The 14,891-nt window shown below is 38.4% G+C and overlaps 1 protein-coding gene across 1 annotated transcript in view; it reads right to left on the bottom strand.

Moving 5' to 3' along the window:
• ANAPC1 (anaphase promoting complex subunit 1) overlaps nucleotides 1–14,140 on the bottom strand; it is a 115,020-nt gene extending 100,880 nt beyond the window's left edge. Inside the window, exons 1-7 of the mRNA XM_037727201.1 lie at nucleotides 13,877–14,140; nucleotides 11,235–11,471; nucleotides 9,777–9,938; nucleotides 4,641–4,692; nucleotides 4,335–4,435; nucleotides 3,346–3,428; nucleotides 355–428 (exon numbers count right to left, since the gene is read on the bottom strand). Of these exons, the coding sequence (XP_037583129.1) occupies nucleotides 355–428; nucleotides 3,346–3,428; nucleotides 4,335–4,435; nucleotides 4,641–4,692; nucleotides 9,777–9,938; nucleotides 11,235–11,447 (685 nt within the window). The 5' untranslated portion in view covers nucleotides 11,448–11,471; nucleotides 13,877–14,140. The remainder of the gene's footprint in view (nucleotides 1–354; nucleotides 429–3,345; nucleotides 3,429–4,334; nucleotides 4,436–4,640; nucleotides 4,693–9,776; nucleotides 9,939–11,234; nucleotides 11,472–13,876) is intronic.
• Nucleotides 14,141–14,891: the final 751 nt, after the last annotated feature.

Genomic DNA, 14,891 nt, shown 5'->3' with positions numbered 1-14,891 from the left:
AAAAAAAAAAAAAAAAAAAACCCAAAAAAACAACAAAAAATAAACTTTACTTCATCTAAGTATCATTCATTTACTTATTAAAGAACAGTCATCTACAGGTAGGTTAATAAATATATCAGTACTCCTCATTGATTTATATGCCTTATTTTTACTAAAATAACTGTTGAGCAGTTAATACCAAAGTATTCAAGAAATTCCTAATTTCTATTTTGTAGAAATTATTTTGTAAAATGTTTACATTATATTATTTTTATAAAATGTCAGTTTTCATTACAACCTCCTGTACAATCTCCCCTCACCAAAGTCAAAAAAAAAAAAAAGAGCTTATCTAAAAGAATATAAAAATATACTTACTTCCAGATTTACAAACAAGTGGAGTTATTTCATCTAGTGGGTGCAGCATGCTGAACATAGTGGGTAAAGGTTCTCTAGCAATAAACAAATAAATAATCAATTAATTACCAATACAATATGAATATGTCTCTGCACATATTTTGCACTTTTCTTGCAAAGAAGTATCTTCTCCAGATTACACAAGCAACTAGAAACCTACCATCTCAAAATGTAATCTTCTAAACTTTGTACATAATATTGTTCACATTATCTTCTATTTTACTCCTAGAAATCTCTCTCCTTAGAGTCATTCTATCAATGCACGGACAAAGGGAAATCAATATAGCGCAGGGAATTTCTGCACACAGTAGTCATTACAATACAGAACTGATGGAGTAATGTGCACAAAGCAGTCTTTTTTTATTGATCTCTCTTACTGGCAGTGTGTCTTTGGCAGCTAAGAAAGAAATTTATTCTCCCATACCTGCTGACAAAGAAGTGCACTTTTAAAAAAAGGAAGAAAAAAAACTGCTTCAAGTAAATTAAAAGCCTATTTTTTTCCTTTTTCTATTTCTTTTTTTTGAGACAGAGTCTCACTCTGTTGCCCAGGCTAGAGTGCAGAGGCACAATCTCTGCTCACTTCAACTTCCACCTCCCAATTTCAAGCGATTCTCCTGTCTCAACCTCCAAAATAACTGAGATTACAGGCACACACCACTATTCCTGGCTAGTCTTTCCGTATTTTTAATAGAGTCAGGGTTTCACCATGTTGGCCACACTGGTCTCGAACTCTGACCTCAGGTGATCCACTCACCTTGGCCTCCCAAAGTGCTGGGATTACAGGCGTGAGCCACCATACCCTGCCAAAAGCCTACAGTTTTTTAAGGAACTTTATTTCTTTTTTTTTTTTTTTTTTAAAGAAAGACAGGGTTTCACCATATTGGTCAGGCTGGTCTTGAACTCCCGGCCTCAGGTGATCCGCCCACCTTGGCCTCCAAAGTGCTTGGATTACAGGCAGGAGCCACTACACCCGGCTAGGAACTTTATTTGTTAATAAGTTCTGATAACCCACTACCATCGGACCAGCCAGTAATGATTTTTTTTGGAGTGAAGACAGGCTTTCTTTCCAAGCAGAAAGAGATTAAAATCTGTAAGTAATTTATTTAAGACTTAGCAAGTGTTTGCCTCTTGCACTACAACATGAAATGTATGTTGCTGCCCTTCAATGGGTTCACAATTCACAGGGAGACAAGATAAACACAACACTAATAAACATCTACCATTTTTTATTGCATACCTATACATACTAGGCCCTGTGTCAAAGCCAATATACATTTAGCTAGCTTAATCTTTGCGTAAGTCCTAAAAGATAAATGATAACATTCCAGTAATAGGTAAGGAAACTATAGATAAGAAAGCAATAATGATCTGCTCAAAGCGCCACATTGAGAAAATGGCAGCACTAAGAATTGAATCTTGTTATTTTAAGCTACTTATTTGCATATTCAATTTTACCACTTGGACTGGAAAAAAGCTAATTAAGTGCCAAGTATACAGAGCACATGAGTGTACATATGGGCTGAGTATCCCTTATCTGAAATACTTGGGACTAGAAGTATTTTGGGTTTCAGATTTCTTCAGACTTTGGATTATTTGTTTTACACAAACAATTGAGAAACCCTAATTCTTTTGGGAGTACAAGTGGCTTTTGGTTACACAGAATTATATACTGGTGAATTCTGAGATTGTAGTGTACCTGTCACCCAAGTAGTGTATGTTATATGGAAAATGCAGTTTTTTTAATCCCACACCTTCTTTCCACCCTGCCCCTTCTGAGCCTGCAAAGTCCATTAAAACACTCTGTATGCCTTTGCATACTCCTCGATCTCATTTCTTTTTTTGTTTTGTTTTTTGAGACTGAGTCTTTGTTGGAGTGCACTGGCACAATCTCAGCTCACTGAAACCTCCACCTCCCAGGTTCAAGCAATTCTCCTGCCTCAGCCTCCTGAGTAGCAGGATTACAGGTGCGCGCCACCACACTCAGCTAATTTTTGTATTTTGAGCAGAGATGGGGTTTCACCATGTTGGTCAGGCTGGTCTTGAACTCCTGAAGTTGTGATCAACCTGCCTTGGTCTCCCAAAGTACTGGGATTTTAGGCGTGAGCTATCGCGTCCAGCCTGGTTTTTAATTGTTTATGTGATGTGTCATATTTATTGACTTGTATATATCTGAGGTGGGCGGATCACCTGAGGTCAGGAGTTCAAGACTAGCCTGGCCAACATGGTGAAACCCTGTCTTTTAAAAAGAAAAAAAGAAATTTATTTATTTATTGATTGATTGATTGATTGATTGAGACGGAGTTTCACTCATGTTACCCAGGCTGGAGTGCAATGGCGCGATCTCGGCTCACCGCAACCTCCGCCTCCTGGGTTCAGGCAATTCTCCTGCCTCAGCCTCCTGAGTAGCTGGGATTACAGGCACGCGCCACCATGCCCAGCTAATTTTTTGTATTTTTAGTAGAGACGGGGTTTCACCATGTCGACCAGGATGGTCTCGATCTCTTGACCTCGTGATCCACCCGCCTTGGCCTCCCAAAGTGCTGGGATTACAGGCTTGAGCCACCGCGCCCGGCCGAAAGAAAGAAATTAAATTTTAAATTAAAAAAAAAAAAGGCTTGTATATGTTAGACCATCACTCCATCCCTGGGATGAAACCCACTTGATCATGATATATTATCTTTTTGATAAGAGTAACCACAAGTTGAGAATCCGAAACCTGAAATATTCCAATAAGCATTTCCTTTGAGTGTCATGCTAGAGCTCAAAAACTTGCAGATTTTTGAGAATTTCAGATTTTTGGATCAGGGATATTCAACTTGTACTGAGACGAGAGGCATATATCTATGCTGTTAGCATGAAAATTATCACCATCTCAAACTTTTAGGTAAACCTCAGAATGATCACACACACAAAACCCAAGTAATAATATTCTGAAGTGAGTAAAATGAATACCTCGGTGAACCTGGAGGTACCTCATGTGAAGAAGTGCTTCGTTCAAACAACAATCCATATTTAGTGGGCCAAACGTTTGCAACCTTTCAGGTAAAAGAGTGGAAAAAGACAGAAGTAAGAGAACCTACCCCTTTATAAACTGTTTTAAAGAAACATTACAGAATGTTTTACTTTCCAATTTAGTAATAGCTTTACAAAATCAAATAATCATTAAGTACAGAATTTTTTAAAAAGTAATTCAAATAAGCAACTCTAAGATAATATCAAATCTAATAAAGTGGAGTTGTTCAATGTGAAATTCCTGCCACTGGCCAGTATCAGTAACAAAGTGACAATGTGTTAATGATAGCACTAGGCATTTAAAAATATGATGAGCAACAAAAAAAGACTAGTATTATTCAGATGCCTTATTTAATATAACCAAAAGTTCTTACATATCATTTAAACCAACAAAAGCATACCACAAAAGACTTCCTTATTTGTTTATTTATTTATTTTTAGAACAGAGTCTCACTCTGTTGCCCAGGCTGGAGTGCAGTAGCGTGATCTCAGTTCACTGCAACCTCCGCCTCCCAGGTTCAAGCAATTCCCTGCCTCAGCCTCCCAAGTAGTTGGGATTACAGGTGAGTGTCACTGCACCCAGCTAATTTTTGTGTTTTTAGTAGAGACAGGGTTTCACCATCTTTGCCAGGCTGATCTTGAACTCCTGACCTCGTGATCCACCCATCTCGGCCTCCGAAAGTGCGGGGATTACAGGCGTGAGCCACCGTGCCTGGCCAAGACTTCTTAATTCACTGCATTATACAACTTATTTTTTCAATGAGGTATGGAAAGTGGTAAACCACTAAAGTTGCCAAAATTTAGTTATTTTATTTGAGTAAAAATAACATTTTTTATTACAAGACATGAGACAAAACATAACTCTAAAACCAATTAATTCAAAAATATTCTCCAACAAAAGCCCCCCAGAATTTGAAACACTTGTTTACCTGAAATGGTAAGGAAGCTATGTAATCCTTTCCTTCTATGCTATGCATATTAATACATGAGCTTTGCAATATACATATGCATTTTTCTATTTCATGGCTACCTGGAAAAAAAAGGGTACAATAAGACTCACAAGTTTTTTTGCCCAAAGGAGTTCAATCTTAACAGCACAAATTATTTAATGCACAATATAAAGATTCTTAAGGTAAACCACTATTACTAGTGGCTACTTCTTTTGAATGAAAAATACAATGAGATAAACATTTGGAATCATCATAAGAAAAATAAAATTTCAAAAAGAAACTTACTGTAGGCCTTTTCAGACTTATCCTGTGATATAATGAAGTCACACCACAATGCCTAAAATCAAAACAAAATGCTTACCTAAGAAAATTATATGTAAATAATCATCTAATAACTAATGGCATCTAAATAATAATAATAATAGCATCTACTTAATAACTTTGCCTCCTCAGCTCAATATTTACAATCATGGAAACAAAAAAAATGAGAAAAAATAAGAGTAATAAATGATAAATTTAAGAAAAACAAAACATGTTTAAAATTAAATTTTATGAAAAGATCCATAAGAATGATAATTTTAAATTAGAAAAATAAATTTTACAAAAAGAGAAGAATCAAAAAACCTACTAGATAGAAACCTTGCAGCAAAAATTCAAATAGTGGCTCAAACCATACTAAATCCTATATCCTATACAAAACAAAAGATTATTCAAATTTTATAATCTCTAGATTAATTAATTGATCTTATTCTTAGACTCTCTCTAGAATGGCTTTAGAAAAAGTATTTAGAAAAACTAACTCTTCCCTTTCTTAAAAGCCCATCTTACAAAATATAAACTAGAAAAAGCTATTAAACTTTAACTGACATACTTGACAATCACTTATTAGATTATTTAATAGCATTTTATGTTTTTGTTAACTGTGGTCAAATATACATAATATGAAAATTACCATTTTAACAATTTTTAAGTAGACATTTCAGTGGCATTAACAACATTAAATTTACGAGCTTAGTACAATTTGTGAGCTTGCACAATACTGTACACTTCTAGAAATTTTTCCTCATCTAAAACAGAAACTCTGTGTCAATTAAACAATAACTCCCCATTTCCCCCTCCCCTGAGCCCTGGTAACCTTTTTTCCACTTTCCCTATGAATGTGCCTGTGCTAGGTATCTCATATAAATGAAACTGTACAACACTTGTCCTTTTGTATTTGTTTTATTTCACTTAACATAATGTTTTCAAGGTTGATCCATGATACGGCATGTATCACAACTTTGTCACTTTTTAAAGCTAAACAATATTCCACTGTTTGCATGTACCACATTTGTTTACCCATTCATCTGTCAATGGACACAGGTTGCCCTTACCTTTTGGCTATCATAAATAATGCCGCAGTAAACACTGGTGTACAAGTATCTATGAGTCCCTGTTCTCAGTTCAATTGTGCATATACCTAGAAGTGGAACTGCTGGATTGTAATGGTAATTCCATGTATAACTTTTCTTTTAAGAGACGGGGTCTCACTCTGTCACCCAAACGGCAGTGCACGGCATGATTCTAGCTCACAGTAGCCTAGAACTCCTGGGCTCACGTGACCCTCCTGCCTTGGTCTCCCGAACAGCTGGGAGTACAGGCATGCACTACCATGCCTGGCTATATGTACAACTTTTTGAGAAATCAGCAAACTTTTCCACAGCAGACTTGTTACATTCCCACCAGCAATGCACAGGAGTTCCAATTTCTGGACATCCTCACCAATATTTGTTATGTTTCTTGAATAAGAGCCAACCTAGTGATGTAAAGTGGTATCTCATTGTGGTTGTAATTTGCATTTGCCTAATGATTAGCAAAGTTGCACATCTTTATGCGCTTATTGACCATGTGTACATCTTCCTTAGAAAAATGTCTGTTTAAGTCCTTCTGCCCATTAGTTTGTTTTGTTGTTCAGTTGTAGGAGATTTTAATGATTAAGAAATGAAAATTCATGAAGAAAACAATGCACTAGGGCCATGCTCCAACCTGAAATGTCCAAAATCTACGATGCACCTGTTACAGTCTTAACTTCCTTTCATGAAATCCCATCCTCTCAGCCTCTACAAGTAAATATTTTATCATCTCTTTTATCCCTGATACCTAAAAGATCACTAACCCCTTCCATAACTCCCTCTGCTTTATCAGCTCTTCTTTGGCAAAGCACCAATCTTTTATCTGAACAATCACAAAATAGTGCCCCTGACAAGTCTCCCTACTCTCCAGTCAATCCCATATACATATATATATATATATACACATACATATATATATATATACATATATATACACACACATATATATATATACATATATATACACACACATATATATATATATACACATATATATATATAGCTAAGAAAGCAATCTCTTCTCAAAACACAAAATTGATCACTTTCATTTTAAAATCCTTGGCAGGCTCCCTTCAGCATACAGTTTAAAATCCAAATTCCTTGGTTTATATACAAGGCCCTTTAGTCTCTATACTGCCAGCATTCACTTGCATCTCTCCACACCCACCCTTTGTGTACAGCCCCAAGTTTTAAAAAAGTCATCTTTTTCCATACTTCTTTTTGCTGCGATTTCCTCTGCCTAGAATGCCCTTCTGCCACCATTTTATAATACAAATAGCATCTTCTTTGAAAAACCCTCCCTTTGGTGCTCAGTCCTTTTGGCTCTCATCACTCTGTGGACATGCAGTTATTATACAGCATTCAGAATACAGTATTTCAGTTGATCTGTTTGTTCTCCTTTCTAGGTTATGAGTCCTTCAGTGGTAGAAACTACATTCACCTTTGTAGTCCCAGCATAATGTCTGAAACAGAGTAAGACTAAATATTTGCAGAAGGCCAGGCACAGTGGCTCATGCCTGCAATCCCAACACTTTGGGAGGCCAAGGCAGGAGGATTGCTAAAGCCCAGGAGTTCCAGACTAGCCTGGACAACATAGTGACACCCCATCTCTGTTAAAAAATAAAAATAAAAAATAAATGAAAAAAACAACCCCCCCAAAAAAAAATTACTTGCAGGATAAGTAAAAGAATGAACAACTAAAATCTGATTCACACATACCTGGTATTATTTGATAAACAAAATATAAAATTATCTTCCTTTATATTAGCAAGAAGGTTAAAAACAATATATTTTCCAGATCAAAAGACTGAAATTCCAAATCTTATGATTACACTTACACGTGATCTTAAGATAAAGGAGATAATACATCTAACTGCACTTCCACAGAATCTAGTAAATAGGCAATTGTTCCTTGGAGAAATTAAGATGAAAATATAGAAGTAAGGCTGGGCGCGGTGGCTCACGCCTATAATCCTAGCACTTTGGGAGGCCGAGGTGGGTGAATCACCTGAGGTCAGGAGTTCAAGACCAGCCTGCTCATCATGGTGAAACCTCATCTTAAAAAAAAATTTTTTAATTAAAAAGAAAAAAAAAGAAAATATAGAAGTAAAGAACTACTCGGATATCATCAAATGCACTTTTCACATCTATACTAACTATATGAATTATATGGGAAAAAATTATCATCAAAAATATAATTGGCTTCAACACTCCTGGACACAAATGCTTTTACGCATGTCCTCAAATGTTGGAATGATGATTCAATTTCTCCTTCCCAATAAATAGTTAGAATACAATGCTCATCAGGAAATAGTTAATGGCAGATGGGAGGAATGGGAGGAAGCAGTGACCAGGTACAAAGATTTCAGCATTTACAAATATGAAATTTAACATTAGTCAAAGCTTCCAAAACCTCTTGCCAAACCTAATTCAACTACTATAAATGTATTCGTTTTTCCTCCAACTTTGTGTTATAAAAATTTTCAGTAAAAGTTGAAACAATGCAGCGAACATATTTCACCTAAATCCAATAATCATGAAAATTTTGCCATATTTGTTTATGTGTGTGTATTTGTGTACTTATGTGATTTTTGGAAGGGGAATGCTATCTGAAAATAAATTGCACATGCATCATGACATTTCATCCCTAAATACTTGATCATGCCTTTTCTAAAAATAAAGATGTTCTCCTATAAAACCATAAAACCATCATCCCTAAGAAAAAAACTACTTCTCTAATAACAGCTTCTAGCCAGTAATTTTCAACTTTCCCAAATTTTCCCCAAAAATATCTTTTTAGCTAGTTTTCTAGAACCAGGATTCAATCAAAGTTCATTTAACAAGGTTCAAAAAAATACTGGATTTGGTGATGTCTCTTTAGTCTCTTTCAATGTAGAACAATCCCCACCTTTTTTTCCTTCTTCATTACTTTTTAAAAGAAACCAGAATGTAGACTATAAACTTTTTATAATAGAAAATTTCAAATAAATACAAAGTAAACAGAATAGGATAATGAATCCCCATAAGCCAGCTTTAATAATTATTAAGCTTTAGCCATTCTCATCTCATCTACTTCCTTATCTCATGGTATTTAAAAATGTAATCCTCTAGTACCTATATTTCCTATAAACTGCAAGCTAGGTGTAAATATTCGTACTTCTGAGAAGAAAACTTAGTAGATAATATCATGTACTTCATTCCACATTATAGCTAGAAGCACATACTATTTCTCCATGTCACTATTAATTATCCTAAGTTCAATCACTTGATTGAGGTGGAGACTGACAAATAACCCCAAAGTAGAGGTACATTTGTTCCTCCACATTTACCAAGTAATCCATAGGGTGATATGTTGGTGCCATGGTAATATTCTTTCAACCAACAGTGTCAGTATCTATTTACAACCCTTGTTTGAATCAATTATTGCCCTGGAGGTTATAAAATGGTAATATTCTAATTCTAAAACTCCTTTTACATTTATTAGCTAGCATTCTTCTATAAGAGTTTTTCTTCATCAAATGGAGATGAACGGCATATCTTCCTGAAAAAATACGGCAAACGCTTAATTCTTTCCTTTTCATTATAACTTTCAGAACAGTTAGTTATAATAGCCAACCGCAATGGTTGCAAATCAGATTTTTTTTCTTTCTCTCTACCACTACAAACCCCATGATTTTTATTTATTCAAATCTTTGCAATCAATTATAGTAATCGTGTTAAAATATTTACGTACCCTTAATGTCTTACACGTTTTTGCTAGCAATAACAAATTGAATTACTTAAGGACAGAGTGTTTAAAGATTATTAAAGTGACAAAGGATAATGTAAAAAAAGTGATGATATATAAAATAAAAAGGAAATTTTGATTTTCCTGCCATTAACTTCATGTTATATTATCTCATGTTACCATGTACACCCAGCTGCCGAGATTATTATGCTGTTTTTATCATTTCTGTTAAATTTTAAAACAAAAACTTTTTTAAAATTGCATTTAATAGTCAATAAAATCCTAAAATTCAAATCAACTCACCTGCTGAACAGGACTGTCAACTGTAAACGCTTTATAAACTGCCAATGCCTGGCTTTTACTTCCTTTGCTCCATATCACCATATTTCCAGCAACATAGAGTTCCTCATCATAGTCCACATCTTCTCCAATTTCACTTACTCCTTTCCTTAACTGCCAGCTTTCCTTAAAAATTAACACATGTAAGACATATTGAAGCACTCTTTTTTTGTTTTCCAAAAATCTGGAACAAAATTTATTTGCCTGTGGAGTAAGACTCAATTCAAGCACAACTTCTAGAAGGTTTGGTATACTCATTAACAGAGGATGTGGATATATGCATTACATTACAGAATTTCCTGAATAAGAATTTACTCAATAATTCCCTATATTAAATGTTTTATATTATTCCTCTATGTAAGTCTGTCAAAAACATAAACAAACAAAAAGTATACCTTCTCTATAGATCCAAAAATCAAATCACATGCTTGGGAGACTAAAAGGACATATTAAGAATATGAGGTAGAGTAGACTAAGAACAGTGAGGTGCACATGGGAATCACTCGGGGAGTTTATGCACAATGCAGACTTCCTGCTTCGCAGCCACGTGTATCTGCACCTTCTTTTCCTTTGTGCCACCCACCAAAATGAATAGAAAAAAGAGAAGTTTCCATTTGTAACAACACAGACTTTCCCTCCGTGAGATTTTGGTATCCCAAAGGGGTGTGAAAATGGAATAAGGCAGAAGGCATTCATTTTCTGACACACACTTATATCTCATTCCCCTACTTAAGAACTATGACTCGTCTGTAATTCCAACACCTTGGGAGACTGAGGCGGGCAGATCTCCTGAGGTCAGGAGTCCGAGACCACCTGATGAACATGGAGAAATCCTGCCTCTACTAAAAAAATTACAAAATTAGCTGGGTGTGCTGGCACATGCCTATAATCCCAGTTACTTGGGAAACTGAGGCAGGAGAATCGCTTGAACCTGGGAGGCAGAGGTTGCGATAAGCCAAGATCATGCCATTGCACTCAAACCTGGCAACAAGAGCAAAACTCCACCTCAAAAAAAAAAAAGAACTATGACTCTACCTACTTTCATGGCATTTCTTCTCTCCTTTAGAAACATGAAAATCTTCTGCAGCAGGAACTGTTTCTAATCTCTACCATTTAATCATTAAATAACAGGAAATCTGGTTCCCATATACTAAGTGAAAAAAAAAAGTTTAAAATTGACTACAATCATACTGCTGAACCTGACTCTCATTACAAAACCACAAGTTATACAGGGTATCTAAAGAAGTGGCTATGACAATGTAATAAAGTCATTATTTTCAACACTTATTGAAATTACCACACCTTAACTCTACCCTAGAGGTGGCATCAAACTCATCTCTCAGTTGCATCTCAGTAGCCTTAAATTACAAGTAGATCATATCACTCTACATTTCAAAAATTCAATGGGAAACTCAATGGAACCTTCTGTTTTTCATGGATTGTAACCTCCTGAAGGGATCCCACCAAGCCAGCAGCACCATCAGAAGACCATAATTCAGAGGCTGGCTGCAGCTGGCGAAGTTGAAGGTTCAAAGCATTAGGGTGGTGCTTGCAGTGGTCTCGACCAAAAGGAACAAATTCCTGCAAATCCCTGGCTGCAATCATCGTTGCCCTTTCTTCATAGAAGTTCGACATGGGTTCCAAATATCAACATTATTTCTGTATGAATTCAAACACATTCTGGTCAGCTTCAAGACTCAAAACTAGAATAAAAATACCATAAACACATAAGTCATTAATCCTTACATGAATGTCAAATAATTACATCATGTTGGTAAGTAGTCATAACATCAAAGGGCATTCTAGATCTGATTCTTTCAAGCAATTACATTTATCACATTTTAGTCAGACTGACAGTTACCATTACAGGAAACCACTGAGTTGCAACAACTACTTGTGTCCCACACCACCTATCTCATATTTCCTACTACTATACACTAATTTTTCCATACTTTATATATGAAGTATTTAGACAAGTTGTACTCTACAGTACAGTTTATTACTACAAAAATGTGAACTGTTAAAGCTTTCACCACAAGGTTAGGAAGCAGCCAGGCTTTATACAAAAGTACAGACAAGCATAATTTGGTTGCCCTTTGACCCACTTTCCTGTACCTGCTTTTATACCATGTTTCTATACATAGCATTTTTAATGTTAGGAGTCTAAGACTTTTGTTTTGAAATGATGCAGGCTAAAGACCCCATCAAGGAACTACATCAGCATGAGAATGTGGTTTATCTCTCCATCAGGACTTCATCCTTCATTCTCCGATCAATCAATACCTTAGCCCACTAACCTCCAAACTCTTTAAAACCTCTAGACCTTAACTCTTTGGGGAGACAGACTTGCAGTTTCCTCAGTCTTCTAGTTTGGTGGCTCTGCAAGTAAAACACTTTATCTGCTGCAAACCCCACTGTTTCCATATATTGACTTGCTGCTCACAGGGCAAGAGAGCTAAATGGCCACACAAACACCCAAAGCCTACGTAGTTCCTATGCAGCTCCTCTAAGGTGACAAAGTTATTTTGCTGTGAATTAAATGTTACTCTTAGCTGGCCACCGTGGCTCACGCCTGTAATCCCAACACTCTGAGAGGCAGAGGCGGGCAGATCACTTGAGGTCAGGAGTTCGAGACAAGCCTGGTCAACATGGAGAAACCCATCTCTAGTAAAAATACAAAAAAAAAAAAAAAAATTAGCTGGGCATGGTAGTGGGCGCCTGTAATCCCAGCTACTCGCGAGGCTGTAGCACAATAATAGCTTTGGGAGGTGGAGGATGCAGTATTGAGAAGACTTGAACTTGAAACACAACTACAAAGTGCCTTACAAAACTTACAAGAAAACAAAATTCAGCTGGTCTTCCTATACTTTATTCAACAGGATAACCAACATCAACAAACTTTTGATTTTATAAAACTTTAGTTCTGCAATTTTATAATGTTATTTTCTTTTTGTTATTTTTTGTTTTTGTTTTTGTTTTTAAAGACGGGGTTTCACCATGTTGGTCAGGCTGGTCTTGAACTCCCGACCTCAGGTGATCCACCCGCGTTGGCCTCCAAAGTGTTTGGATTACAGGCGTGAGCCACCACGCCCGGCCTATAATGTTATTTTCTTATAACTTTGAAAGAAAACTCTAAAATTGTTTTTTTGTTTGTTTGTTTGTTTGTTTTTTGAGACGGAGTTTCACTCGTTACCCAGGCTGGAGTGCAATGGCGCGATCTCGGCTCACCGCAACCTCCGCCTCCTGGGTTCAGGCAATTCTCCTGCCTCAACCTCCTCAGTAGCTGGGATTACAGGCACGCGCCACCATGCCCAGCTAATGTTTTGTATTTTTAGTAGAGACGGGGTTTCACCATGTTGACCAGGATGGTCTCGATCTCTTGACCTCGTGATCCACCCGCCTCGGCCTCCCAAAGTGCTGGGATTACAGGCTTGAGCCACCGCGCCAGGCTGAAATCTATAAAATTGTTAAAAATTTATCATTTTGTACTGATTAAGGCCACATATTTAATACTTTCACAATAACCTAAACGTTTAGAAATATTTTTACTTGTTAGGGGCAACATAAACAGCTACACATAAAAATACCATTAAATCCATATGCTATAAATAAAAATACCAGCAATGATTCCTACAGACAAACACTACCTTGCCAAAAAAAAAAAGGGGGGAACTCAAATGCACACCAACCGGAGCTTGCGTTAAGTCTTCACAATAAGGAAGAACTTCCCGCAGCCGTTCTAGGGGACGGTGAAAACAACAGGCTACAAGCCCTGGGCTCAGAAAACCAGCTCAAAGAGGCTGGAGGCCAATTTAGAAGCCGAGGTTGCACACTGGATGCAGCGCGCAGTTCGGGTAAGAGGTTTGCCAGCAGTGAGTAGGAGCACCCCAGCCCGCAGGCCCGGAACCCCCTCAGCCCCGGGGCACGCTCAGGGCCCTCCCCAGGTTCCTAGTCCCCCAGTCTCCCAGCCCTAAGGCCACCAGGGGCGGATCGGCCTCGGGCCAGGTGCTAGAGTCACGCGGCGTGCGACAGTTCACCGAAGTGCAGCGGATCCGGGCCCGCACCTGTGTAACTCGGGACGCGTCAGGCGCAGCGAGACCCGGCTGCTCCCCGGTGGTGCAGGGGCCGAGGAGGCCCGAGGGCAGCGGCGGGGTCCGTCACGGTGACTCCTCGACCGTGGCAGCTTCTCATCCCCTCTCCCTCCCCTTTTCTGGAGGAGGAATGGGCAACAGCAGCAGGTACGAGTTCTAATGGCAGGCAGGCGTGCGAGACGTTCAAATGCACGCGTCCATCTTGACTTTCCCGTCCGGCCTCGCGCCGGGGCGGGGCATCGCGGTAGGCGCGCGGTGGCCTAGCAGTCCCTGCGCCTGCGCAGCTGCGGGAAGACGGCGGCCGGGCAGAACTTGTGGACTCTTTCCACCTTGTGTGCGACTGATCCGATCCCCAAAGCAGGATTGTGTCTGCCAGAGTCCATACAGTGAAACGATTCTCCTGCCGTCCAAGTTCTCTTCAGATCATGTCACTAGGGACCTAAACTGCCTCCTTGATCTCAGGTTTTTTTCTGTCTGGTTTCGCTTCCGCCTCTTGACCCCATGTGAAGGTAGGCACATCCAGGCAGAGGGTGGGGAGCAGAGGTTGCTGATTTTCTCTACGTGCAGTGCTCTGTGCTCTTATGCAGTCCATACTCTTCGAAGAGTCGATGAACGGTATGAAGGTCCTCATAGAAACATTGTCTGCAATTCCCAGATTCAGAGACACTTCTTGAGGTGATTCAAAGACCCAGGTTAAGAACCGCAGCGGCCACTCGTGCCTGTAATCCCAGCGCTTTGGGAGGCGAGGCAGGAGGATCGCTGGAGCCTAAGAGTTTGAAACCAGCCTGGGCAATATAGCGAGACACTGTCTCCACAAAAGAAAAATTTTTAAATTAGCCTGGCGTGGTGGCGCGCACCTGTAGTCCCAGCTGCCTGGGAGGCTGGAGGATCACTTGAGCCAGAAGTTCGAGGCTGCAGTGAGCTATGATCGCACCACTGAACTATGATCGCACCACTGAACTCTAGCCTGGGAAACAGAGCAAGATTT

This window comes from Cebus imitator, unplaced genomic scaffold (genome assembly GCF_001604975.1).
Source record: "Cebus imitator isolate Cc_AM_T3 unplaced genomic scaffold, Cebus_imitator-1.0 Scaffold222, whole genome shotgun sequence".
NCBI lineage: Eukaryota > Metazoa > Chordata > Mammalia > Primates > Cebidae > Cebus > Cebus imitator.
This window is presented reverse-complemented; position numbering and strand designations above follow the sequence as displayed.